The following is a 24,844-nucleotide window of genomic DNA, read 5'->3' as shown; positions in this document are numbered from 1 at the left end:
ATGATTATCTGTTATACATAATGGGTCTGATTCTGTGAGGAGCTGAGCACTCTGAATTCTCATTTACACAATAGGAGCTGAACCCATTCAGCATCTCACAGGATTGGACACTTACTCTCTTTCCAAAACATCTTTCCAAAATCAGATCATATTTATAGCAGTGGTTTGGAGTATAGGATTACATATACATCTGACTAGACAAACAATAGCTTGTTTTACTGAACTGCCCTTAGCTAAAATGTTTTGGATCCTTGCACTATGGTTTCTGGGATCCTGCAGCGATTTGTTATGGAATTTCTATAGGGCACCATAAATATTTTGCATAGTGCTTTGAGGAGTGCTCGCAATTACACCAAATTTTTCAGCTGATGTGCAGAGCTTCTTTTTTCCTGACATTCAGCAGAAGCTGCAGATGAATGCAAGAACTTTATATTTCTTTTGTTTGCATTGAAAGGATTCAGAGAGTGCTTTCTTGTGTGCTTACCATGATTGAGGAAAGTCCTGAAACACCAAGAAGACAGGCCATGCCGGTAGTGTAGCTTGGGTCCAGCATAAACAGCCCCATACCACCCACTGATGCTGCCAGCAACCCGCCATTCAAGTAATGGCGACCAGGTAGAAGGAGCGGCGCTGAGTTCAATAAACCTGGAATCAAACACTAAGGTGTTAACAATTCAGTCATTTTATGATATAAACATTTTTAATGTTAAAGTACAGGAACCCCAAAGAAGCTATCAGCGCAGGTATAGAATCAGAAGCCCAAAGATGCTGGTTCCACAGTGGATCAATTTATCTAAAGGAAAGTTTGGCCCATTGGAGACACAAGGCAGAGGATCAGTTGTTTGGAGCTCCCTACTTCCCAGCAGCTCTTATTCAACTCTCAGCTCCCAGGAGCGGGTCTTTTTCCACATATGAGTGTACAGCCTTTGGGCAACCCTCCAACCCTATTGGCTATCCTGTCTCTGTCATTGAGGGGTCTGCCCGGTCAACAGTCTTTGAGGATGGGGGTTCCTCTCAATTATCAGTTTTCTGGGAGAGCAGTTCACATGCACCAGTCCCTGGTTTTACCCAGCCAGGGTCATCCTGAAGCCTCTTCAGCTCCCTGGCTGGCAACACAGTTTCCCATTTCAGCTGTGAGCCAAGGAAGCATGTTTGGCCCTAAATGTCAGCTAAGAGAGATCCTGCCATCAGACTGCTTCCCCAAACAGCCACATCAGGATTTTTCATACTCAGTGATTCCCTTGACATCATTCCTATCATTATATGAAATGGGATGTGGCAGACAGCAACAGAGCAGCTTCCCATGTAGTAGGATCACTCTGCCACTGCTAATGGGGACCAAATACTTGTCTGGAATAAGAAGCCTCAGTGACTATTTATCCTTGAAAACTATTTTGGACTGAACAGGACCCCCAGCATTTGGTCTTTAAGTCATTATTTCAATAGTTACTGGTCATGCTACTACTGCAGATGAACCTTTTTGGACTTGAATTGTACCACATCAACACTGTTATTCAAACTCATATTTTTACATGTATATCTTGTGTGTCTTTAGTATGCCATGCACCATGAAATGGTTTGTTTATTTTTCACAAGTGTTAAATTACTGAGCAATTTGATTCATTTTTATGGCCATAATCCTCGCACTTCACTCTGGAGTAGCTTTTCATTGCCATATTGGAACTAAGAAAATAATGGGTCCAGATATAGTCTACAGGAGCTCTTACCACATTTTCTATGACCCCTATTTGTCCTCCTCAGGACTTTAGTCCTTGCTACATCTGAGGGAGTGTAAACAAGCACTCGTTCTCCCTCTAGAAATTTACAGGAGAGGATTCGTTGAAAGCTGTCACCAATAACAATCTAATATAATCTTTTGGCCACCTAATCCCACCAAACTTGTCAAAATAACTCTGTTGTAAAAGGATGTGATTTTGGAAAGGACCTGAAAGTTAGCTACCCAGTTCCCACTGGAAGTAGCACTTCACTCCCATAGAAACCTTTGGAAATCCCATCCTAAATTATTTAACGTGACATAGAGCAAAGAAGAAAGTACCTTGCAGTTTTCCATAAGCCACTAACGAACCACTGAAGGTTACACCCCCAATGTAGGTGCCCAAATATGCCACAGTTTTGAGAACACTGGCAGAAGGGTGAACATCGAGGTGTGGATATTCGATCATATACTCAGCAATACATGTAAGAACTGCTGCCAACCCAACCAGACTGTGAAATGCAGCTACAAGCTGTGGAAGGTCAGAGATTTCAATCCGTTTCGCAACTGTGAGACCTGTAAAATGAAATGATTTAGATCCAAGATTAAAGAATTGTATTGTATTTCATCCTCTCTTGAAGTATAAACAGGCAGTTAAGCAACAGAGGACTGTTTTCTTTCTTATGTTGTTTTTCTTTTTGTGCAATACAATAGAAACATAATAGTTGTAGGAAATTATAACCTAATTTAAATCTCCTCCAAAAATATATTGCAAGAACATTCTGAGACAACAGACTAAAAGAAACAGAGCCAGATTGGGGCTTTGAATCCACAACCTCTTCCTTGGGGAGGGGATGCTGCTGGCGCATCAGTCATATCTCCCAGATGTATTCTGCCTACAGGGAGCAGGCAAGCAAAATGCCCCTGGAGGCTCTGGGAGAGCACATTGCGTTCTCATTCACAAGCTGGGAATGCTCTTTCCCACCATTCCTACTGTCAGACCTCCAACTCCCATGTTCCTTGGAGATTACAACTCCCAAAGTTCCATTCCTTCTGGGCTGAAATGTGGAACAGAGCAGGGCTGGATTTCTACCCTGCCACAAGGGTTAGCATACCCTGTTATAAGGATCCTATGTGGCTACACAGGTATGGCCACCACTGAAGATTAGTAAACCCTCTGCCAGGCCCAAGATCTGGTATTACAGTTCTAGTAGTCCTGACTACAGACCAATCGTTCAAAGATATTGTGATCCAGGAACATACTTGCTAATCCTTCTCCCCTCACCCTATTAATTATATTATTATTATTATCAAAACTATTAGCAATAAGAACATTTGGGAGAGGCATAAGTAACGAATAGGAGGATTTTAAATTTTCCTGATTGTGCTCTCCACTGCTTTTTGGAATTACATGAAGGGAAATTTCAACTGAAAAACATTCACTGCAGGGTTGTCTGTAGTGAGACTTTCAGGATTCCAAACAAGGCCACGAAAGGTAATCTAGGAGGCTCTGGAAAATGGGGAAAGGAACCTCTGGGAAATACTGTAATCATAAACTCTATAACGACAGCCACCATTTTGAGCTATGGTTACTATTTCCTTTTATTGTAACTTGCCAGCAAGTGCATATTCAGGTAAAATACTTCCTAGAAATAAAAAGTATGTTTTAAGCTTAAGCCATGTGACCAAATTTAAAAACAATTTATAAGCTTTGTACATATCTGCTTCACCATCTTAAGTTCTCCTCTTAGTCAAGATTGCCACGTTTAGGCATTAATGCACTTTCCAAATGTATTTTCTCATCCTATTATAAATAAAGAATTATTCATTGGTTAATAAACCACTAATGAATGCGGTATGAAGTCAGGCTACATGAATTGTACAATGTGTTGTACATACCTATTGTACCACCCATTGCCATGGCAGCAGACATCTGAGCGAGTACTTCTGGTGATGGGTTCAGTGCTCCTAGTGTAGCTGCTACACCACCAGCCACCCCAATCATACCTAGGGCATTGCCAAGTCTAGAAGTGTTCTGACTAGACAATCCTGCCAGTGCACCAACACAGCAGAGACCTGAGCCCAAATATATCATCTGTAAAACAATGCAAAAGTTAATACGTAGTGCACAGCATTACTGCACATCCATCTTCTCTCCTGGTAGAAGATAAGGGTTTGCAAAACCTCCAGGATCCCCAGCTAGAGTAGGGGGAGGGGAAGTTTCAATGCCAAGAGTTTATGGTTTAAGATATGAAAGATTTCTTCTTTGCATATTAGTGGAGGAGTCCAGTTTGTTCAACCCCAGGTGCTGAAACTTCCCTAAGTTGTCTCCTTTCAATTCTCCATTCCTGTATTTCTCTGTCACACCACTCTGCAAACATTGCAGCGGTGACACTGACTAAACTTCTCAAATACACAGCCTTAATCCCCAGTGCCATATATTTGAGTACATATTTTTGGTTATTTCCATAACCATTGCACTATTTTCTTGCATTAGTCGTCATTGCCCTGCCATTGTGACTCATCTTCAAGTGTGTATGTGTGTGGGTTCTTACTACTCTCTCCCTAGAGTAACAAACTAATAACACATTAGTTCAAGCTTAAAGTAATTTAGTATAATTATCTTTGCTAGATTTACCATCTTTTACATTGGATGTGTTTTTAAATGGTTTTAATCAGCAGTTTCTTTGTGTGGGGAAGAAACACATTTTATCGAATCAGTCATTTAAACTGCATTTTAGAGATTGTAATGCTATGAGATCATTCCCATTGATTTTCTGTTACTTTGATTCTTAAGTGTTTTGATTCACAAAATGTTCTGAAATCCCTACATGATGATGCATTTATAAATAACATGTGGTGTTCTTTCTTGTGTTTGAAAAGCACATGGTGATTTTATTTCACAGCACAAAAGCTCAATGTTACTTTTTTCCCCACCTGTATTACTGAATCCATTGATAATCATGAATCTAAAACAATGTGACAATGACAAAAAGAATATAGGCTGCATACCCACCATTCTCTAATCACCTCGTAACCAATGAAGCTAAGACATTCCATATTCCCCCCCCCCATAAAAGCCCAGAAAGGTCATCACAAGATCTTTTGCTTCCTGTACTTTTCAAGAACTGTTCAAAGGGGCTTTTCAAAAATGGAAATCCAAAGAGCTAAATGTGGCAGAAGTAGAGCTGACATGTAACAGTGTTATGAATACTGAGGTGTAACAATTTTATGAACATTGTATGTGACTGGGTCAGGGAGGGCAAGTTACTGTGTAGGGTTGTAAGATTTTCCTCTATGGAAGTGTTGATCTAACTTATATTGTGCTGTGGGAAGGAACACAATGGCTTCCCGGAGAAGAAAACCCATGCACACACTTGAAAGACAATGGGCAAAATTATCAGCTTCAAGGACCAGGCATCATGTCGCCAAAGAAGATGCAAGCTTGTTGTGCCAGGCTTGGAACATGGAGATCAAACAGTCAAAAGCCTTCTGGGGTTAGGGGGGATGGCAAGGGGAGGAGGGAGGCTTGACAGAATGACAGTATGACAGAGAGAAAGACTTGTGGAGGGAATCTAAAGAAATTGGGCCTTCCCCAGATCCAGGAAATGGTAGGCCTTAGGAGGAAAACCTGATATGCGTGCAGTCTGTTTTATTATTATTATTATTATTTAGACATGTTTTCCCTGAAATGCTTTTGTTCTAAATAAATGATACTTTGCTTTAAGGAGGCTGCTTGATAACTGAATACCACTGTTAATGTCCTGGCAGGAACAGAACTGCAGGGTCTGGCATAAATCAGACCTGCTCAGGTAAATCATAGTTAATACCATGGGACTGCAACCCAGGGCCCAATCTGAGATGGGACAATCGTGTGATTCCTCTCCAAGAGACAGGCAATGGCATGAGGCCTAGAGAAGGTGTGCTTGGAGAGACCAGGAGGGGTCAGTTCGCCCAGGAATTATGACAATGAGATCCCCTACAAAAGACACATATCCAAAATGCTCTTTCCAAGCTGGGAGAAACAAAAGAGTAGTCAAAAATGGGATTCTCATAAATGGAGGGTGGGATGGTCTGCAATACTGTGATTGGTTGCTTTCTGCACTAGCTACAGGTTGCTGCAAGCCATTCTGATTTGTCAGCACAGTGCCCAGATAGCTATACAAGGGAGAAGGAGAGAAAATACTGAGAGTAAATATTTCTAAAGGCCATTTACCCTAGTAAGCGTAGCCAACAGGGGCGCTTGCAGGCATGTCAAAGAAGGGTGCAGAAATATGTCGATTAAACAATGCTTTGTTTGTACAAAATGCTTTTCTGGGATTCAGGAATGATTAGCTTTAAAGAGACCTTTTCCACCAAACAACTGCCAAAGCATTGCAAATGGACCTGTTTGCCATTCATCTAAATCAATAGCCGAAGCTGACAACCATCTGTCATAGATTATTGTTTGCAGGTTGTTACTATAAATGTGACTACATAATATCATAATTAGGATCCAGGCAACAGGCTAGAAGGACTAGCACTAAAATAGTTTTAATGGTGTCTGTTTGGGCTGCACATTCAGTTTTGCAGCTCTATTAGAAAGTACCAGGTAATTCTCCTTCTAGAATCCTATCCGTAACCCCTACAGACATCCTACTTTTTCAAATATGTTACTATTTGGGAAACACCTAATGGCCACATTTTATATTGGTGTAAATGGTGCAGTTCCTCTGACTTCAATAGAGTTTTGCCTATTTACACCAGCAGAGAATTTGGCCCAATGTCTTTCTAACTATTGGCCTGGTCCTTGTGGTGTTAGGTCCAAACCCAGGAAGCAGACAAATAAATCAGTAGCTCAGTGTATCTAGAAAATAAGCTATAAACATCCACTACTATTCCCAGTTCTTCTTCTGCTCTGTAGCTCAGCAAGATATTTATTAGATATTACATTTTTACTATCAGCACTCTTTGGTGTATTATTTCCTGGAGTCAATTGTATTGTTTAATTCCTTTAACCGAAGTATCAGGTATCCTAGACTATTAGTTTAGTATAGCTTCAAAGAATGGGGTCCCAATGAAAAACTATCCCTGATACAGCTGTTTGGGAAATAAGCTCTATTACTTTGCCTAGTGACTGCTAAATGACCTTCTGATAAATTCCAGGATATTTATCAGCTTCCTTTCTTGAAACGGTTTTGTTTAAAGTACTTTAAAGAATTAATGAAAATTGACACCTCAGTTTCTCCAGATTTTTGGTGATGATCACCTTTGTGGGTGGAGGGAAGTCCTAAGGGTTAGTAAGAGTGGACCAGTTCAATTCTGTTAGGGGTTCTGATTACTATCAGGCCATTTGCTTCACAAAATACTTTCTTTCAGTGTCTTCAGCAACCATAGCTTGCTGCTTAGACTATCTCAGAAACGAAATGATGACTCAGCTTCTGGTGTCTGTATTTAGAATAACAGCTAAGAATTTGGAGGTGAATTAGAATCATAGGGTTAGAAGGGACCGTGAGGGTCATCTAATCTAAGCCCCTGTCAAGATGCAGGATTTGTTGTGTTTAATCCATCCAAGACAGCTGGTTATCCAGCCTCCTTTGAAAACCTCCAGTGAAGGAGCTTCAACAACTTCTCTAGGCAGTCTGTTCCATTCTCCTACTGTCATTACAGTTAGGAAGTTTTCCCCAAGGTTCAATCTAAATCTGCTATGCTGTAGTTTGAACCCATCGCCTCTTGTTCTGCCCTCTGTGGCAAAAGAGAACAACTTTTCTCCGTCTTTTTTATGGCAGCCTTTCAAATATTTGAAGACCACTATCATATCCCCCTTAATCTCCTCTTTTCCAAACTGAACATACCCAGTTACTTCAGCCTTTGCTCATATGGTTTGCATTCCATCCCTTTGATCAACTTTGTCACTCACCGCTGGATCCTTTCCAGTTTCTCTACATCCTTTCTACACATTGCTGACCAAAATTGGACACAGTACACCAACTGATGCCTAGCCAGTGCCCAGTAGAGTGGTACCACCACCTCCTGTGACTCGCATGCTATGCCTCTGTTAATGCAGCCTAAAATAGCATTGGCTTTTTTTGCAACAGCACCCAATTGCTGATTCATGTTGAGGTTGTGATCCACGACAACGCCCAGTACTTCTCAGCAGTGCTGGTGCCAAGCCAGTTATCTCCCATTCTGTATTTGTGCATTTGGTTTTTCTTCCCTAAGTGTAGCACCTTACATTTGTCTTTGTTGAGTTTCATTTTGTTGTCTATAGCCCAGTTCTCCAATTTATCAAGATCTCTTGAATTTCCAAAGTATTGGCAACTCCCCCAGCTTTGTGTCAAATGCAAACCTGATCAGTATGCTGTCTAGTCCTACCACCAAGTCATTAATAAAGATGTTAGAAAAAAAATGTGTATGTGTGAGTTTTAAAAAAAAGTTTGTTGAAATAGTAAATCTTTTAAGAAGCTTAATTCAACTGCACAAGCAGAACTGCATTGTCTATCCAGTTTAAATGTAAGCTCCTTGGGCTAGAGACCTTCTATACCTTTATGCCTGTAAACTGCCACACATTCTCAAGGTGCTCAACAAATAATAAATAATAATCATTTTAAAAAAGAGAGCAGGAGGGTTTCTTACTAAAGCAGAAAGAACCTGTTCAAAGAATTCACAGAAATTCTGTCTTCCAAATCTTGCCAGGACAGCACGATGAACCTCTCAACCAATGCAGAAACACTACTGTCACGCCAAGGCAAGTAACTGATTCTGTGGGGTCCCTGCAAGTACATATATTCTTTAGGTCACCAGTTTTGCTCACTCCAGTTGATGAGTCGATTGAAGAATTTCTTCTTGCAAAGAGCTACGTCTAAAGATTCTGTTCTACACAACAAGAGCACATTCTGAGGTTTGTTATAGAGGAGGTAGTTATGTTTTGTGTTGCTAGGATGCTGGGAAATGATGTAAAGTGCAGTCTGTGATTTTTGTGACTATATAAAAGCGATTCAGAAAAGCCAGTATTGAACAGTATTACGTCTACCACCGTCTACTTCAGAAATTCCATGCTGTATTTCAACAAACTTTTTTTTTAAACTCACACATGCACAGTTTTTTCCCTGCAAGGTGACACAATAACTTGACTGTATTTCACCTTCCTTAAGAAACTCATGAAAGGACAAATAGACCATCATGGAATGGAAATGCAGAGCCAAATTCTGCGGTCTTTTATTGAATGAAATGAGTTTTGCTCGAATAAGGACTGTGGGATACAGAAAGGCTATAAAACTGTTTTCTCCTCGCTCTTAGTGGTGGACAGCTTACTAGGAAACCAGAGAGTCCATGATCCAGTGAAAAGGGATGGAAAATATTGGCCCATGTAAGTCAATAGTTTGGCCAATACTAAAAATTAGGGGCTCAATTCTGCAAATACTGAGCCACGTACCTATTACTGTGAATAGTCCCTTACTATATATACTGGTAACTATTAAGTATTTGCAGAATCAGGCCCTTCATTTATTTAGCTTTGCTAGCACAACTGAGCCTAGCTGCTTAGATTGCTAACCTGATAACTGAGCAAAATAAATCTGAATGTTGCCTGACCTGTTCAATGTTATATCCACTGGCAAGAGAGGCACCATATCCTCCAACAAACACTGCTCCAGGGAGGAGATAGAGATAATTATATTCCGGTGGGTCTGTAGGTCGTTTGAACATATCCAGCATTCGTTGTGTAATTAAGAAACCGCCTGTTGGGAAATATACGTTTGAACTGTAAGAATAAGAAGACAGGAGTCCTTGCATGTACATTCCTATAAATAAAAACCACTCCTTTACAGTAGGTGAGGGTTACCTCTGTATTATGTTTGCATTCTGCAAACTATTTTGGTTGCAAATTTATCTCAAATGTGGTTAGCAAACTGCCTTCTCTTCTGTCCCTTGCAGAACTAGAATATTCAGTTCTGTTACTAAACTGCTGTGTTTTTTTAATAAGATTTTTCAGCATCAAACTTACTGCTCTGAAGGCCAAATCATCCCACCTCCCTCTTTCCTCTGAGGTCACATTGGATGCAGCAGGACTACTGTAATCCTACAGTGCAAAGGGAAGTGGAGAGGATTCTGGGAGGCCATGCATGGGACCTACACACCCTGCACACTACAAAGCTGAACTCCACAATGTAGTAGAAGTTTGGAGACTTGGGTAGGGGCAGGCCATGGAAGGGACTGATGGGCCTGGGAGTTTGAGAATCCATTGGCTATTCCACAGACCTGCAGAGTTAGATAAAACGAGCAGCAGAGAGTACTGCAATCTTGAGACTGCAATAGAAATCATGAACCAGCTCTTCTGCTGCCCCATGGCTTGGAGGGAAGGGAAATTCCTTCCTCTGCAGCGCTGGCATGAATGCCCAACCCTGTTACACAGGCTGTACAGCTGGTACAAGATTTGCCTGTTAGTGGTCAGATGGAGAACAGGGCATTTAAAGGCGACTGTTGGGCAGAGAAAGCTCTTTAAACAGAGGACAGACAGCATGGCAAGACAAGAATGAACCTTATTCACTGGAGGAAGAACTATCTGACATAGAGAAAGCAAGAGAGAGAGAAAGAGAGACAGACAACCATGGAATTTGATTCAATGTCCTAGAGAAAGTAATCCTCTGGTGTTATGAATTCACTCCTCAGGCACTTTATCCCCAAAACATTGCTCTCTCTAAAGTGCCATAATTAAAATGCCAGCAAAATTCTTCATTCATTCTTCAACTTTTCAGAAAAGGTAAAAAATAATTTTCAAATGTATCAGGACTGATTTGTGCACAAAGACATTGAGAGGCTGGAGAAGTTCCATACAGCTAATATAATATTAGGGGTCAGACTGTGGCCAGCCCTACTGTTGGTGTGTAAGTGAGCGAGGAAAGTGCAAGGAGCCTTCCCCCAACCATATGCCCCTGAACCTGGACTGGGTTGGCTCAGCATTGCAACTCCTAACAGATTTAGGATTCTAAATATCATATTCAATAGGATTTAGGCACTGAGGAGCCAAAATCCCACTGACAGTCTGTGAGGCTCTTACGTATCTCAATTACTTTTGAAAATGAGATTTAAGCTCCTTTAATCAGTTAGGCATTGCAACGTTGAGTGAAGCAATGCCTAAAAACCTTTACAAGTCTGGGCTTTAGCCTCTTTGTGCCTTAGTTCCCCAGCTGTAAAATGGGGACAATAGCACGTCTCAGCCTCATAGGGATTTTGAGAGGATAAAGGCATTAAAACAAGATTATAAGGTGCTTGAATACTACCGACATGGGAGCCATATAAGCACCATATACTATGGCACATACTCTCCAATTTCAAGTGTTAGGTTGATACTTGATTAAGAGATTATTGAAAGCCTTTCTAGCTATTTCCTTGCTGATATTTTAGCTTCCCACTGGAACTGCAACATTCTCGAAGAAAAAATACTTTACAACATGGAGTCTGATCCAAGTTAAATTGGCACACAGGTATTTCAGTGAAATTTGAAAATGGGTTTTGGCTTGCAGTTGTTTATAATGAGCCCTGGGAATCTCGTTTTCTTAACCATTTCCCCCTCTCCACTGTGGCGTGCTTGTACAATGGTTTGTTATTATCAGGTTGTTCATGCATGCTGGGCTGCTGGCACAGATGTCTTTGTAGGCTTAAGCTTTCCAAAGCTGAGTGCCTGAAAAGCTAGAATTCCACGTTCATAATTAGGTACCTGTCTTTTCACCTGATTTTCAGCGATGCTGAGGTCCTTTTGACCTCAGTGGGAGCGCCAGATGCTCATCACCTCTGAAAATCAGGCCACTTATTTAGGTACAGGTTTCAGAGTGGTAGCCATGTCAGTCTAGATCAGCAAAAAGAACGAGAAGTACTTGTGGCAACTTAGAGACTAACAAATTTATTTGAGCATAAGCTTTCGTGGGCTATTATTCAACAAAAAAAACCCTTCAAAAACAGACTTCAACAAGAAACTGCAAAATGGACATCATTAAATTAGGCTTGAAGAAAGACTGGGAGTGGATGAGTCATTACACAAACTATAAACTATTTCCCCATGCTTAATTTCCCCCCTATTGTTACTCCCACCTTCTTGTCAACTGTTTGAAATGGGCCATCCTGATTATCACTACAAAAGTTTTTTTTTCTCCTGCTGATAATATCCCACATTAATCGACTAGTCTCATTGGAGTTGGTATGGCAACCCCCATTTTTTCATGTTCTCTGTGAATATCTTCCTATTGTATTTTTCACTGCATGCATCCGATGAAGTGGGCTTTATCCTACGAAAGCTTATGCTCAAATAAATTTGTTAGTCTCTAAGGTGCCACAAATACTCCTCATTCTTTTTATTTAGGTACCTTATTATTGTCTTAGGTGTATAACTTTAGTCACACCGAATACTAGAAATATCTACAGTGTTGCGGTTGAGGAGGGAAATGGGTAAAATGTGATAGTGTTTACCCTTTACTGTGTTCTTTTAGAGCAGAGGCTTTACAGGGTAGCTACTTATTTCTGCTACAGAAACTGTTACTCCTAACATAAGCTTCCACATAGGCATTTACTATTAGAAAATCAAGTTAATCTATTTAAGGTTGTGTGCAACAAATCCGTGGGAATTAAAATACCACTAGAGCCAAATTTTCAAAGGGACGTTCTCCTGGCCTCCAACTTTGCTTACAGTATAATCCAGTTTATCAGTTTGTCTATTTCCTTGTCCATTAAAATTCAGACACAAAAATGCCAACAGACAAAATCTCTGGCCTGTAAAATGTTCAGCTTCAACAAATTATAATTTAATTCAACAAGGACTCAGTCCAGATTCTAAATCTGCACATGCAGTGTTGGGCATGCCCATTTTGGCAAATGTGAACAGCATGTGTGTGTGCACATAGGGTAGTTAAATGTCTCACAATCCAGTGTCTGAGTGTAAATGAAGGTTTTTAGTGTGCGAAAACTTGCAAGTGCAAATTTAGAAGCCATTTTAGCAGCTGGCATTTCACAGAGCACAGAAATGTCATGCACCAATGTACAGAAATGTATAATATTTCCTATAAAGTCAGCATACACAGGTATTCATCATAAGATAGAGAGGAAAACATTGCTTACCTGCAATATTGACAGAAGAAACAAATGCAGCTAGTAAGGCTAATGTTTGAGGCAAGCTAGAAGGAAGGTAAGATCCACCCATTAAAACCAAACCTCCAACAGCAGTAAGACCTAAAGAAAACACAATAAATCAATACTTGATGACAAAATACATACAAAGAATTAATAAATAATTGATCTGCTGCAGAAAGGAAGAAACCAGCGAGAAGCTGCAGCCAGTAGGGGCAGAAGCAGCCAAAGCAGGGACCTCCCGCAATCCACAGAACTTTCTATGGTCTTGACTGGACTTTCTGTGCCCTTTTGCTCCCACCCTCTCCCAATTCTCCCTCGCAGTCTCTTCACCTCAACTTCTCTCCACACCTGCCTCTTGCTCTCTTCTCCCCTGCCCTTTTCCCTTCACCCTCTCTCCCCTCACCTTTCTCTCCATTTAGCTTATCGCCTCCTAACTACCCCCACCCCCAATGATTATGTCACTAACGTGATGTTTGCTGCCATCTCACTGTTCACTCTGCTTGCGTGTTCTAGCCCTTTCCCCACTCAGTGCCTGTCTGGTCTATTGAGACTGTAAACTCTTTGGGGCAGGGACTGTCTGCTACTCTGTGTTTGAACAGTGCCAGCACAGTGGGGCCCAACCTAAAATAACCTAAAAATCATGATTAGTAAATAATATCAGTAGAGTATTGCTAAGGTTATTACCACATGAAATCCATCACATTTAGATAGTATTGCATCTCACTTCTTCAGGAAGCTGAGTGAAGACACATTTCGATAATCTTAGCTGTGGTCTAGGTTCCAAGAAATTCAGTTTTTGCCCAGCTATGAAGGTACAGCACACTACTTGTAAGATCACTATTATACTATTATTCATCATTCACACCGTGCAGGGTGTGTGCTAGGTGCTTTGCAGGCATGTAGGAATACACACACTCTCTATAGTCAAGGGGCTAGACTGTGCCTTGAACCCACAGGGCCATTTTGGGGGGAAGTAGGGAGTGGCCAATGGAAACTAGGGGTTGTGCCTTCCTTCCCAGAGCTCCCAGGTGTGCAGGAGAAGGGTCCCGATTGGATAAGGCACCATGCTCCCCTCTCAGTACCCTGTAGCAGGGAGAGGCTCCAGCAGTAGGTCACTACACTGCTAAAAACTCCAGTGTAGAAGAGGGAGTCATGGCTTGGGTGTATAGAGAGTCATGTAGGGTATGGCTCGGGCATGTCTTTACTCACCTAAACAGTGCCTCACCATCTACATGGCTATTTGTACCTGTGCTGTGGGATGTGTGTGTGGCGTGCAATAGGTACTCTATACTTTGACATAAAGAGGATGCAGTGTAGACCTATCCTATAAGAGAAGAGTCTCTATACTTCCTCCCCGCCAAGAGTAGGGATTATAGTAGTACCAGACTCCTTGCGTTCTCCCACACACACACAGAGCTATAAAAGGGCCAGGTACAAGCTGGCCCCTACACAGATCAAAGTGAGAAAAAGGATGTGGAAAGGAATAGAGCCTACTATGTGCCTTATACAGTGATGCTAGGCATACCCACTTCTTGTAATTGCCATGATTTGTGTGACATTCTTCCCCATCCTATCATCCCTCACACAGATATTTGTATCTGTTATACAATTGTAATAGCCAATAGATTGGCTTTATCTTTAAAAGGGATGGTTCTCATTCAGCCCTTGGGCTGTGTGATTCTAGTGGGTTCTCTGCGGGGAACTTCACTGGGGATATAAGTAAAAACTAAAGGTAGAACTGCCTAGAGCACTGAGCAAGGATTTGAGAGGCAGGAACTCCTGACTTCGAATCCCAGTTATAACAGTAACTCACTCTCTGGCCTTGGGTAAGTCACTTACCCCCTTTGTGTCTCAGTTTCCCCATCTGTATAAGTGTCCCAGCAGAGATTTTGACCCTAAATCTCTCATAACAAAACACACAAGAGAAGAAAGGAGTGCACTTACCAGAAATTGCATTTGTTACTGACATGAGGGGTGAATGCAGGGCTGGTGTGACACCCCAGACAGTATGATAGCCAACGAGTCCAGCGAGACCGAATGTGGTCACCATTTGAGTAAAAGCAGCATTAGGAGAAATAAGCCCCAATCCTAAAACACCTGTCAAGCCTAAAAAGAAAAGCACATGCTCAGAAGAATAAAAAAGGCACTTTTCTTTATTAGTTGTAAAATGAAAACAGAGCAAGACCCCAACCCTGTTCCAATGAAGCTTTGACATCAATGAGAGCAGGAGAAGGCTCCGAGACATGCGTTTATATGCATAAATTTTACTCCTTGTTTCTGCCAGAACTAAACCTTGCCTAGAGTAGAATTCAGTTCACCAATTTATCTGTTCCAGCCTTAGGATCCAGAGCCGGAGATGCCAACAATAAAAATCTCTGAAATGCAAAATACTTAGCTTGAGCAAAGCAAAGCAGAATAGTTGATCAAAAAAAGCAAAATGAAAAATGGCATTGATTCTCCAATGACGTCTCACAACCTTCAGTGCTCTAATAGGAAAACAGATCACAGTGTAGCAGCTGTATATTATTGAAACAAGCAGACCACACAAACATTTCAACAATATTCCACTGGTAGAAACTCTATTATCTCCTTCAGTACAATATTTGTCTTCTTGGCCATACAAACTCAAATTTCAAAAATTGTTTTTCCTCTAAGAAAAGAGTGCACCATCATGACAGATACATGGCTGAAATATATATATATATATATATATATATATATATATTTATATATTTACTGAGGGTCAGTTTCTGCCCCATTCTGTAGCACTTTACTACTTACAAAGACCCAGTACAATCAATTGGACCACCCTCTGAGCAGAGTAGTACTCGTGAGGAAGGGTGACAGAATCTGGCTCTTAGTGGGGAAGTGTCAATTTTTGAAGTGCTAACCAGCCTGAGAAGATTTTATTGAAGTATTTAAACTTGCATTTGGCAGCATTAATCAAAGAAAACAGATCTCCAGAGTGGGATAATAAAGTGATTATACTCCAAGGACAGTATTCAGTAATGAAGTTATCTACAAGCTGATTACCCAGTGATGGCAAAACCACTGTGATGACGCCGTGTGGGAGGTTTTTTGGATCCCACACAAGGATGGAATTAGGGAAGATTTGCTAAATGAAAGCAAGTTCTTAGATCTTCCTCCACCCCCACCCCTTTAAAATCCATTTTCTCCACTGCCAGAAAATCCTGTTCCTTGGACTAATGGCTACTCCTTTTGTTGTTCATTTATCTGGCACAAGATTTCAGAAGGTGAACACCCCTCACAAAGGTGTGTTAAAATGTCCTGTCATCACTTACATTAAAGATGATTTTTATATTAATTCTACCCTTGTTCTTTTTAAAGAAACTTAATAAAGACAGAATAATGCAATGCTGTTTATGAGTGAAAACATTACTAGCTAAAATCAAAACTTTGTTATCTGTTTTATTTTCCATTTTAACACAGTATTTTTCAAAGTATAATAACCAGAGCACTGGCAATGACATTTGGGAATATATAGTGCATTAAAAGCCTGATCCCAAACTCTTTGAAGTTAGAGTCATTCATATCAATGGGCTTTGGATCTGGCCCATACATGATATAATATTGTCTCTTTATTATATATGCAGTTACTAGCAGGGCAAGTTTCTTGGTTATGCAAAGTATGGAATGATTTAACATAGAACATCAGAAAACTAACCTATACCCTACTACCATTTCCCCATTTTCTAGCCTCTCATTCACATGGAAAGTAACTTAAGTTAGCAGATCATTTAACCTTTTCTGCTTCTTCTCAGTATTAAGACACTGTGCATATCTCCAGTTCAGGAGTTGGTTTTATTTGCAAGTAAATACAACTTATTCCTAGCAAGACATGTTTAAATGCCATGCAGATTGAAGGAAATGCAAACAAAATGGATTGTGCAGCCAAATATTTCTTGGTGAATCATTTTTACCTGCTGTGTAAACTCCAGCTGATGTCATGGTTTTTCTGAATGGTGAGATGGAGGCTTTTTTCTCAGATTCTAGTTCTTGCACAGTTTTTTGTTTAGCAGGGACAGAAGGTGGCATTGTTCTTGGTAAAGGTGCTGGAAATAAATTCTTACCTTCCTGTGACAGAACAAGACAATGACTATGATGGATTCCTGTGGCATCTTGCCCTCCATTATATTAGGGTCGGATCCTATGACATATACCCATAGGAGTTGGCTCAGTGAAGGCACACGGATTACTCAGATGAGTAAAGATACAGGATTTGGCCTTTATTTTTTATTACACTGATGAAGGAGCACAGATAACTTTATTGTAAAGATCCTGGTTTTAATAAATTATAATTTTTTAAATCTATCTTTTAATTAAATAACCGTAGGGCTGCAAATTAGCATTGATTGCTGCATTCAGTTGGTAGTGAAAAGCACCTTTGGCCTCTCCAGCCCCGTGAGTTGCAGCATAGCATCTGGCCTGGTATCTTTCAGGTCTATTACATTTCTCTCTAACAACTCCTCTGACACACATTAGTTTCAGCCTGCCAATATTTAATTATTGTGCATGACTATGTTTTGGTCTAATGATACCTGAAGACAGATATGGATCCTTGTAAATTCACCTTATCAACAGAATTACTCCTTACTCTACATTCCATCGAAAATAAACATCCTTGCAAAAAAAAAATCAGTCTAGCCAAAGAAATTTCTCTTGTTTGGAAAAAATCTCAGCCAACACACAAATGACTTAATTGTCATTTCATTGCCTGTTCAGTTTCCTTGCCCCTTCTCCCTCAGTGACAGGGGCAGCAGATTTATGAAAGGGTGGTGATTTCTGCTACTAAGATAGACTCTGGAGGATGTTGAGGGGCAGTTGTATGGGGTTGCATTCTATCCCATTTTCCTTCCCATACACTGAGGGTTGAACGCTACTCCTTCAGAAGAATATTACTGTCTTAAGCAACAGTGCCCTTGTTCCTCCCACACTGATGTGACTGCATCGCAGAAACATCCTCCAGTCAATAAAGAAACCTTCCAATGTTAACACTAACCAACATTATTTCAAGAACCATGCATAGCTCACACCCAGCCATCTCACTCCTTGGCTGAATACATCCTCTCATGTTCCCAGCACATATTGATCCCAGAGCAAGAAACCTCATCTGACACTTGAATTCATATCTCCCAAATCACTGAGCTAATGGATCAATCCTCAGTCTTGAATTCTTATTTTTTGAATCCCAAATCGATGGCACAGCTTTCATTTGAGACTTTTATTAATCTATATTTTGCCCCTAAATATCTCAGTGCTAGCAACATTTAAAATATAAACTGCCTGCATTGCACCATTATGAATATAAGATTTAGCCATTGAGATGATTTCCTGGATTGGCTAACAGGACCATTTATGTCCTACCTAATACATTTTTATACCCATTTATCAGCAATTTAAAAATGAGCTTAAAACTCACCTTCATTACCATGGTTCCTCTAATGACATGATCAATAGTCCCATAATCAAAATTATCTTTTGGCTCAAAATGAAAATATTCTTTGTCAGGAGAAATAGCTTTTAATAATTTCAAGATGTTGTTGGAATACAGGCTACTGGCCTGAGTTGCCATTCTACTTGGCAAATCCGTATAACCAATGTGAACCACACCCTGATGAGAAAGAAAAATAAATGTATGTCAAACCTTTTCATGTATTATCTTGAAAACTTTTCATGTGTTCTCCACAGACCTGATGCATATTTTACAAATGCTTATAAATCAAATTCACATATTACTGTAGACACTTCTTTCCAACGCTTTGTTTTACAAGTTAAGGGCTCTCTTTTAAAACTAATAGCTTACTCTGATGTCTGAACAGAAAAAAAAACAAAAAAAATCAGCAATTTTGTCAGCAAGCCAGAAACCGAACAAGCTGGGAGGCCAGTTGGGGAACCATATGGTGCTTATTTTGAGAATAAGAAGTCAAGCGCTTTTTAAAGTTTGAAAACACCTTTTGTTTGTCTGATAAAGATCACATTGCACAATATGTTTCCCAGGTTAGCTGCACTCCAATTAGTTCCAAAAGGAAGATATGGTTTTAGATACCTTCATTTTCTATTCTTTGCAAACACACAGAAGAGGATAAAATTTCCTTACCAACATCTCACAGTATTAAAGCTTAAGTTTGTGGACTATTGAAAATAAAATAATTCTAAGCCTATACTCTCAAAACAACTGCATATGCTCTACCTTGGATGCTGTGCCCTAAATTCTTGGGGGGTTTTCCTTTTAATTTATCCTCATTATAACGCATTCCATTATTAGCCATCTGGATTGTGCAGCTGCCAGCTTATCCCATATGTAGCCACAGGTGCTGGCTCCAACACACGTTCAGGAGTAAGGCAAAGGATATAATATTCAAGTATGGCAACCACAGACAATATCAGTGCAAGTTAATACTGAAACACCATAGCTGGAATTGCTCTTTGCAGCTGACTTTCCAGAACATAGCCCCATCCTACTAGCCCCTGTCTAGAATATTGTGGAGGCTCTAATGATGCTATTAAGGCTCTATGCCCCATTTTAATTGTTCATTTAGTATATCCCATCCTAACAGCTTGCACAGCCATTGGCTCCTACAGGGGGCTTTGTGTGCTTCCCCTGCAGTGAAGCCACAGTGACCCCTAGTGGCTTCAAACGTCAGTTCCTTTCAAAGACAAAGGTACAAAATTCTGAAGTTTGGGAAAAATTAGAAAGGATTACAGAGAGACCTCATCTCTGATGGGAGGTTGGCAGGGAATAGTGGTCTATCATTGCTCTCTGTTCAGAGAACAATTACACATCAAGAATGTTATCTTCTTCAAGAATATTTGTTGTTATAGTTCAGGACTCTAAAGCTACTGCTGCAGTTAATGGTTTTGGAACTAGTTAGGGTGGAAAATTAGATGAACAGCTGTAACACTGCATGTAACATTCATAGTGTTCATACAGTCCCCACTATCTGAAACCCTACAGTAAGAAGTTATGGGATATCCTGCTCCCAGGGAAAGCTTCCTCTTAATCAACAGAAAGATATTGGCTAAAGCCCTAAGCTCTGTGTGTTTGCCTGCTGGATCTTCATTCCCTACTTCAGGTTCTCATTACCATGAGTAGGGAGCTGCCCCTCCTTTACATTTTTATCTTTTCAAACAGTTGTCCTTATATGTTTGTAAAGAGGCAGGCAGGCCTCACACTCCTGATGATACCTGAGGAAACAAAGCAACACCAACTACAGCTTGAGCACTAGGGCTGTGCATGGTTGGACAGTAGTCCAGCCAAGGAGACTAGACCACAGGGGAGAATGGGGTCTTGGAGTACCCAAACTACAACTCCCATGAGGTCCACAGCCCTTCAGGAAGATACAGATTAATCTTCAGCTGATCCAAAACAAAACATTTCAATTCAGTTCAACCAAGTGAAATACTTTAATTTCATAGATTCATAGATTCATAGATTCTAGGACTGGAAGGGACCTCGAGAGGTCATCGAGTCCAGTCCCCTGCCCGCATGGCAGGACCAAATACTGTCTAGACCATCCCTGATAGACATTTATCTAACCTACTCTTAAATATCTCCAGAGATGGAGATTCCACAACCTCCCTAGGCAATTTATTCCAGTGTTTAACCACCCTGACAGTTAGGAACTTTTTCCTAATGTCCAACCTAGACCTCCCTTGCTGCAGTTTAAACCCATTGCTTCTGGTTCTATCCTTAGAGGCTAATTTAGAACAACCTGACCCAAAAATGAAATATTTTATTTTGTTTCAATTTTCCTGATGGAAAATCAAAACATTTCAGCAAGATCTAAATTGTCAGAGGGGAAATATTGATTTTGCAGATATCACATTTTCCATCAAAAATTATTTGGATGGAAAATCCCAACCAGTCCTATTAAGCACAGGACTGGGAGATAAACCCAAGTGAGTAACCCAAACCAGACCCAACCAGCAGCTGGTTTAAAGTACCTGTAGGTCTTATTATAAGCCTTAGATAAACTCAAAGGATGCACAGATGGAAGGGAAGTCAGGTAGGCCAGCCTGGAGAGTCCAGCGGCACAGGTAGGCAAAGTTCTAAATTCTAAATTCTAAACTCTCAGAATTTTATCATGCGTCTCATGATATTTAGCATATTTCGTAGAGCCCCAGCTGCTAGAACCATGTTGCAACTAGAGTCTCAGCTTTCACTGAAAAAAGTAAGTTTCTAACCCTCATGGCTGCAGAGAAACACTTGAAAACATGAACCCTAAATGTTCCAACACCAGGAGGCAAATAAAAAACCCTCAATATTTAATATTTTTACACATCATTATTTTTGGAGCCTGACTCCATGATTTTTGTAGTCTTGGGGCTGGCCATACTGGGAAGCGGAAGATAGTTATGGAAAAGTGCCTTAATCTGGTCCTTTGTAACAATTCAGATTAAATATATGTTTTAGCAACAGACAAATAATTACACCTTTATATCATTTTACAGTTCTACATTGTACAGATGAAATCAAACTTTATCTAAGAATGGCAATTGTCTATGTTAAAATTGACAGTTCAGTATTGTTAAATAGTGAAATTGACCATTGTTAGTTTTATAAGTGATTAAATAAAATGAACCTCTAAGTCAAATTTCCTTTGCTTTTACTATACTTGGACTTTGGACAGCTCCACCGTTTTGTTAGTAAAGCTCTGGGGATGAATTTAAGGGCATTTATGAATACGGTTATTAAAAACACTGTAACCATGCTTATAAAAATCACAAAGCATAAAATCTTCAAAGATGGAATGGTGTCTGGACAGTATTCCAATTTGTGGTTTCATTACTTGTGAAGTGAAAGACTCTGCTTTATTATCCTGCCACACAATAGTAAGTATTCATGACAGACATGCAATGGCTTCAAGGAAACATGGCCAGTGCTTTGTTACTAGAATGTTTATTATTTTTTAGTTTCTTCACACAATTGCAATATTGTTTCAATTTTATATGCACTTCAACCATTTCTAATAAGCGTTGACTTTTATTCTACAGACCTCGTGAATATAAAGCTCTCCAGGATGAGTCGTTTCCACATTGCCACCAGCCTCAGATGCAAGATCCACAATTACCGATCCATCCTTCATTGACTCTACCATATTCTTTGTGATTAGGATTGGGGCTTTTTTCCCTATTGCAAATTAAAAAATAAAAGTAAAAATCTCCTAATTGTTATCATTGTATACAGCAAGATTCTACCACAGAAACTGAAGATGTGCAAGGAAAACATCTAGTATATTGTGGGTGCTACTGGAAATAAATAATAAAATACTAATCATACTAAACCTAGACAATTCAAAAGAAGCCATTCTAATCCATGAAATAAATATTAACTGGAGCCCAAACCTGAAGCCCTTATTCATCCTTAATTGCTATTGATTGTCGAACTGTATTCATATCACTAATCTGGAAATGTTTATAGGAACATATATTTAAGTCTGCAATAATCATAAAGCTGCACCTTACCTGGTATAAGGGCAGTACTAATAAGAATATCCACCTCTTTACACTGTTTGGCAAATAATGCCATTTCCGCTTCAATAAATTCTTTGGACATTTCTTTTGCATAGCCTCCAACACCTTCTCCAGTTTCAGCAATATTCACTTCGAGAGGTTCTGCTCCAAGGGATTTAAACTGCTCCAGTGCTGGCAGCCTGCATGCAAAGTACAGAGATGACAGGTATTGGATTATTGCAGTTTGCTATTTTATCAAGGCAGGCAATGATTACATTACCAGTTGCAAGATGACAGCAGTTCACAAACTCTGTTACATTAATTTACAGCAAAGAAAAACAACATAGGCTCTAATTTTGCATGAGCGAAGCTCTGCACCAAAGCAGAGCCATACTGAATTCAGGGTTTCTGGTTCTCCTCTCAGGATCCTGGACATAATTACTAAGCGGTATCTTAGCTTCTTCTAAACTTTCTCATTGAACCAAGACTTCAAGAACTTAATAAACTACCAGTGAATTGGAAAAAATCAGTTATATATCATACGCAGCTGTACTATTAGGCTTTTTCCATATCTAAATGATAATATTTTGCATTATCTTGCAAGTGGGATTTTGATCCAAACTAGACCTTGGACTTGAATGCAGCCAACTTGAATGTGCATAAGCCTGGCGCACATGTGCAAGCAGGGAATTTATGTACCAGTATACCCATACCGCATGTGTTCATTGGCTCTTCTGCGTGCTCACTTCACTGTCTTACACCAGAGATGAATTTTAGTTTCAAAGGGAATTTCACGGATGTAACCAAGAGCAGGATTTTGCCCAGGATGTTTTATACAAACCTAAGTACAGTATTTTAGAATCTAAACTGATATTTTCTTACCCTACCTGGTGTCAAATCCCCTGACAATGGCTCCCATTGCTCTGGCAGCTCCCGCAGCAGCAAGCCCAGCCACGCCACCACCAATTATCAACATCTAGAGAGATCAAACACATGGAGAGTGAGCAAAGTGTATTCTGTGTCCTACCCCCACTCCATGCCCCGTGTATTATATCCCTTATCTTCAAAAGCACTTGAAGTTACAAGAGCATCTGATGCTACTAAATGTAAGTACTTCAAGGAAGTTTCAAACCTTATCACAACTATGTAAGTACGTAAATAACCACCTGCACAAGGTGTGATATATACAAAATAAGATCAGGTAGAAAATGGTTAGCTATTTAAACCCTTAAGTGAAACAAAACATCAATAGGGCTAATCTTCCTACACCAGCAGGACTCAAATGTTCACTCTGGAGCATTGGTAGTGGAGGAAATAGGCCTGATTTAATCAGCTATTTAAATGCTTTGCTCTGTTATAGTCTGGCTTTTCCCCAGATGGATGTTATAGACCAGGGGCAGGCAAACTTTTTGGCCTGAAGGCCACATTGGGGTTCCGAAATTGTATGGAGGGCCGGTTAGGGGAGGCTGTGCCTCCCCAAACAGCCAGGTGTGGCCTGGCCCCGGCCCCATATATGACACCGCCTCCCCCCCCCACCCCCCCGCGTCTCACCCCCTAACGGCTCCTGCCCCATCCAACCCACCATGTTCCCTGTTCCCTGACCAGGGCCGGCTCCAGGGTTTTGGTCGCCCCAAGCAGCCAAACAAACAAACAAAAAAGCAGAGATCGCGATCTGCGGCGGCAATTCAGCGGAAGGTCCTTCGCTCCGAGCAGGAGTGAGGGATCGTCTGCCGAATTGCTGCCGAACAGCTGGACCTGCCACCCCTCTCCGAACTGGCCACCCCAAGCTCCTGCTTGGTAAGCTGGTGCCTGGAGCCAGCCCTGTCCCTGACGCCCCCCGGGACATCCACCCCTCCCTGTCACCTGACCACACCCGGACCCTCCACCCCTGACTGCCCCACACCACCCCATCCAACCCCTCCTCTCATTCCTGACTGCCCCCAACCCCTGCCCCCATTCAACCCTCCTGTTCCCCGTCGTCTGACTGCCACAACCCCTATCCACAACCCCGTCCCTTGACCACCACCCCGAACTCTCCTGCTCCCTTACCGTGCTGCCTGGAGCACCAGTGGCTGGCGGCACTACAGCTGCACCACCCAGAGCACCAGGACAGGCAGCTGCGCTGTCCAGCTGGAGCCAGCCACGCCACCATGCAGCACAGAGCACCGGGTCAGGCTGGGCTCTGCAGCTGCACTGCCCACCAGGAACTCGCAGTCCTGCTGCCCAGAGCATTGCACCGGCGGCGCAGTGAGCTGAAGCTACGGGGGAGGGGGAACAGCAGGGGAGGAGCCCAGGGCTAACCTCCCGGGCTAGGAGCTCCGGGGACGGGCAGGAGGGTCCCATGGGCCGGATGTGGCCCATGGGCCGGATGTGGCCCATGGGCCGTAGTTTACCCACCTCTGTTATAGATAAAATTCTGCCCTCAGAATGTAATGTAAACTTCAACTCCTACTGAAATGGTATCAGTCCCTTGGTGAATAACATATTCTGTTGGGGGATTATTTTCCTTAAACAAACAAACACACACAAACCTCTCATGAATATCTGTCTCTAGGT

At 41.1% G+C, this 24,844-nt stretch overlaps 1 protein-coding gene across 1 annotated transcript in view; it reads right to left on the bottom strand.

Annotated features, from left to right (window-relative positions):
- LOC128844159 (NAD(P) transhydrogenase, mitochondrial-like) overlaps positions 1–24,844 on the bottom strand; it is a 73,070-nt gene that overhangs the window by 13,472 nt on the left and 34,754 nt on the right. The window contains exons 6-16 of the mRNA XM_054041615.1: positions 23,176–23,264; positions 22,301–22,488; positions 21,832–21,965; positions 18,255–18,446; positions 16,756–16,909; positions 14,759–14,920; positions 12,803–12,913; positions 9,287–9,432; positions 3,614–3,809; positions 2,057–2,290; positions 485–645 (exon numbers count right to left, since the gene is read on the bottom strand). Coding sequence (XP_053897590.1) covers positions 485–645; positions 2,057–2,290; positions 3,614–3,809; positions 9,287–9,432; positions 12,803–12,913; positions 14,759–14,920; positions 16,756–16,909; positions 18,255–18,446; positions 21,832–21,965; positions 22,301–22,488; positions 23,176–23,264 — 1,767 coding nt within the window. The remainder of the gene's footprint in view (positions 1–484; positions 646–2,056; positions 2,291–3,613; positions 3,810–9,286; positions 9,433–12,802; positions 12,914–14,758; positions 14,921–16,755; positions 16,910–18,254; positions 18,447–21,831; positions 21,966–22,300; positions 22,489–23,175; positions 23,265–24,844) is intronic.

Source organism: Malaclemys terrapin, chromosome 10 (assembly GCF_027887155.1).
Source record: "Malaclemys terrapin pileata isolate rMalTer1 chromosome 10, rMalTer1.hap1, whole genome shotgun sequence".
Taxonomy (NCBI): Eukaryota; Metazoa; Chordata; order Testudines; family Emydidae; genus Malaclemys; species Malaclemys terrapin.
This window is presented reverse-complemented; position numbering and strand designations above follow the sequence as displayed.